Below are 4,291 nucleotides of genomic sequence, written 5' to 3'. Positions count from 1 at the left end.
GCACAATGGCCCAGTGGTTAGGGCACCAGACTCGCGGTTTCGATTACCAGACCGGGCGTTGTGAGTGTTTATTGAGCGAAAAACACCTAAAGCTCCACGAGGCTCTGGCAGGGGAATGGTGGCGAACCCTGCTGTACTCTTCCACCACAACTTTCTCTCACTCTTCCTTCCTGTTTCTGTTGTGCCTGTAATTCAAAGGGTCAGCCTTGTCACATTCTGTGTCACGCTGAATATCCCCGAGAACTACGTTAAGGGTACACGTGTCTGTGGAGTGCTCAGTTACTTGCACGTTAATTTCACGAGCAGGCTGTTCCGTTGATCGGATCAACTGGAACCCTCGACGTCGTAAGCGACGGAGTGCCAACAACAACAACAATCTGATTTGTTATATTCACCATTTGCATTATTAAAAATATAGTTTTTGTTTTATAGTTCTATCATTAATATGTTAGCCTTGCACCTTTTGTAATTGTGTAATATTACCTCCTCAGGGAATGATTAAAGAACTGATTGATTACAATCTACGCCGAGGTACTCTAAGTGTACGCAATGAGGTTCGATCCCTCTTGTGTCTTCTTACACGAGATAACCGCCGAGCTACAGAAGAAATGAACAACTTACTTATGACCAGAATTGCTTCAGCTATGAATGCATACCTTTCAAACCCTGATTTGGTACGTATTTAAGTTTATTTATTTATTTATAGTGAAAACAAATTGAAATAAAATTTTTCCCTGTTGCCTTTTACTCTCAGAACTTTTGATTCTTCAGTGATAAAAGATATATTCTCATTAAAAGAAACTTTGTCATTGCTTTCACATCCGCTTCTTGCTTGCATGGGTTGGACAGTTTATTGAGGCAGATATTCTATGGCCCTCACCTGTTTCCAAGCAAGTTAATACATCTCCATGGTTCCCACATTTTCACAGAATATTGGAAAGGAATGACGCCGCTTACATGACAGTGATACTCGTTTACAACTACCATGCAACGTCAAGACAAGAGCATACATTCACACATGTCCACACAAACTCACACACATATACAAACAAAATCATTTGTTTGTATGACGGGCTTCTTTCAGTTTCCTTCTACCATATCCTCTCAAAAGGCTTTAGTTGGCTATTGTGGAAGGCACTTGCCTTTGGTGCCACACAGTGGGACTGAACCCAAAACTGGATGATTGTGAAGCAAGCTTCTGACCCACACAGCCATGCCTGTGCACATAATTTTTAAATAATTGTCTCAAATAAACTTTTTAAATATTTAACAAAATTCTCAAATTTTTTTTTCATTTTTATATGAAATATGCCTCATTGTATTTTTTATCTAATTAGAAACATTCCTTATGAATTAGGTTTCAACCTGTTGACATTACTTCCATTTATTCTTAATAATATTTACCCTGTGCAATTATAATCAAATCATTTATTCCATGTAAGTTCTGGTTGTCAGGTAATAATTAGAATTGCTCAGAAGGTCGATGAATATTCTTCTGTTTTAATGTTTGACAATTTTGTTTTTAGGGCTCTTCGGTGCGCCATGAAATCCTGTTACTAGCAAGTTCGGTTCAACAAGAAGATTCTTGTTGGGAGCAAAGAGTACGCTGTGGTAAGTTCCCTTCTTTTTTCCTTTTCTTTTCATTTCTGAGTTCCTTGCAGAGATTCCATTCTCCTTTTCACTGTCAGCAGCACCATGTGAACGTGTGTGGCTCAGTGGTTAGAGCATTGGGCTCACAATCATGAGGTAGTGAGTTCGGTTCTCGGACTGAGCAGTATGTTGTGTTCTTGAGCAAGTCACTTTATTTCACGTTGCTCCAGTTCACTCAGCTGTAAGAATGAGTTGCAACGTCACTGGTGCCAAGCTGTACCAGCCCCTTTGCCTTTCCCTTGCATAACATCGGTGGCGTGGAGAGGAGAGGCTAGTTTGCATGGGCAACTGCTTGTCTTCCACAAACAACCTTGCCTGGACTTGTGCCTTGGAGGGGAACCCTCTAGGTGCAATCCCATGGCCATTCATGACCAAAGTGGGGTCTTTACTTGACTCTCCATGTAGCATGAATAGTGTTCTTGTTTTTGTTTTTTTCTTCTTCTAAGCCTCAACAGCAAAGATTGTAGTTTCAATCAATCAATGATGGATTTTCATTATTATTTCCTCCTCCTTACTCTTGATTTCTTTTCTTAAATTGCTGGAATTAAATCATCCGAATCTTAACCAATTTACTTGTTTTTATATTCTCGCCAGTGTCTGCCTGCGTGACTGAGATGTTTTTCCTTTACTTTTCAGTGATGCGTCTCTTTCTCATGGGGATGCAACTAAAGAGTCCTCTGGTGATGGAAAGCATTACATTGCCTTGTTTGAAAATTATTCAACACCTTGTAAAATCCGATGGTCAATCAAAACGTGGGAAGGTAATTTAGTTTACTAGAAACCGTTTCTCTCCTTCGCTTCATTTCTTGAAATTTCTGTATGTTGTACACCGTTCCTTATGTACAAGTATATAATCAATATGTATTATTAAAATACATTGCTATTTGTCATTTTTGTTTTGCTTCCACTATTACAGGAAAAAGACACCAATTCTTCAGATATCCGGTTGATGCCGAGTGGCATCCATATGAATGCCAAGTCGTGGTTAGCTGGTGATCCAAAGTTTTGCTTCCAGAATTGGAGACGTTATCTTCCCAAAAGAAATGACAAAGGTTATTGTTATATTTTATATTGGGCGACTTTATACAAATTATTGAAGGCTTAATTAATTTAACAAGTTTATTTATTTAGAAAGCTTATATAATGAAACCTTTTTGACTGTCCTGTGTATCTCGGATACACGGGACATAATTCCCTGGCATCCATGCTTCCATGCATATGATACACATTACTAATTTTTTTCCACTACCAGAGTAACTTTGGACTTATTAGAGGAAAGCCTTGATATTCAGAATGTATGAAACAAGGGCTAACGAGAAGTCTGAAGACAAGCTTGGGTGTTTAGGACAAACTTCTGAAAATGCTTTGGACAGGTAAAATGTTAAAGGTAGTTTATTGGCAGTCATTAAAGCATGGAGTAGAATGCCTTGTGGTATTTCTCCTGACACTGCATTCTGAGTTCAAATTTCACTGAGGTTGACTTTGCCATTCATTCTTTCAGGGTTTACTAAAACATGCATCATTCCAGGGCAGTGTTTTGGTGGAACAGTAAGAATGCCAGACTATTAGAGGTGTCAGGAAGGAAGCATTGCAGTATCTGCTCTGGCTCCTTGTGCTTTGAAACCTACACCTACCACAAAACTGGATAAATATCATTGGTATGGAGAGGTAGTACTTTAATGTATGGACAGCTGCCAATCTTTTAAAAAGTATTTTAACCAGGCCTGCACATGTACAGAAATATGGTCAACCTTGATCACCAGGAACTCCTTTATTGGGTAGAAACCATTCCAAAGAAGAGAGAACCTGGCAAAGCCCTCTGACTCATCTGTTTCTTGTCAAATCATCCAAACCATGCCAGCATGGAAAAAAAGGATGTTAAATGATGATGATGATAATTATCATCATCATCATCATCATTTAATGTCTGTTTTCCATGATGGCGTGGGTTTGATGGTTTAACTGGAAATTGGTAAGCTGGGGAGCTGCACCAAGTTTTATCTGACTTGAATGTTCTTTTGAATGTTGGACCTCATGGAGGCAAAGCGGCTGAGTTCCTTTCAAGTGTTAGGCCTCACAGAGGCTATAACCAAGACCTTTGGCATTATGTTATGCTTGAGAAGACCCATCAAGCTGAGCAAAATCGCAGTCGTGGTAGATACCAGTGTAAATGCACCCTGGTGTCACACAAATGACACCCATGCCGATGGCATGTAAGAGCACCTATTACACTCTCAGAGTGGTTGGCATTAAGAAGGGTATCCAGCTGTAGAAAGCCATACCAAATCAGACTGGAGTCTGTGGTATCTTTCCAGCTTACCAGTCCAGTCAAACTGTCCAACCCATGCCAGCATGGACAAGGGATGTTAAATGATGATGATGACACACTAACATATGTATAATATACACACGCATACAGATACATATATAGTACGAGAGGTTGCTGAAAAGTTCCTGGCTTTGAAGGTATTGTGAAAGGCCTGGTTGGAGGCCCAACCTTCTGAGTTCTTTTACAGGGCTTAGGAAAACTGAAGGGCCACTGCAATAAGTGTGTGAATCTGAGAGAGGAATATGTTAAATAAAATCATGATTAACTGATCCTCCTGTATTTTCTTTTACCCAAAGCCAGGAACTTTGCAGC

General features: G+C 39.7%; 1 protein-coding gene across 1 annotated transcript in view; it reads left to right on the top strand.

Annotated features, from left to right (window-relative positions):
- Positions 1-4,291, top strand: part of LOC106881733 (E3 ubiquitin-protein ligase UBR4-like) — a 218,633-nt gene that overhangs the window by 173,500 nt on the left and 40,842 nt on the right. The window contains exons 90-93 of the mRNA XM_052975666.1: positions 453-674; positions 1,527-1,611; positions 2,287-2,411; positions 2,567-2,749. Coding sequence (XP_052831626.1) covers positions 453-674; positions 1,527-1,611; positions 2,287-2,411; positions 2,567-2,749 — 615 coding nt within the window. The remainder of the gene's footprint in view (positions 1-452; positions 675-1,526; positions 1,612-2,286; positions 2,412-2,566; positions 2,750-4,291) is intronic.

This window comes from Octopus bimaculoides, chromosome 22, assembly GCF_001194135.2.
Source record: "Octopus bimaculoides isolate UCB-OBI-ISO-001 chromosome 22, ASM119413v2, whole genome shotgun sequence".
In the NCBI taxonomy this organism is placed as follows: Eukaryota; Metazoa; Mollusca; class Cephalopoda; order Octopoda; family Octopodidae; genus Octopus; species Octopus bimaculoides.
The sequence above is the reverse complement of the archived record's forward strand: the minus strand, read 5'-3'. Positions and strand labels throughout refer to the sequence as shown.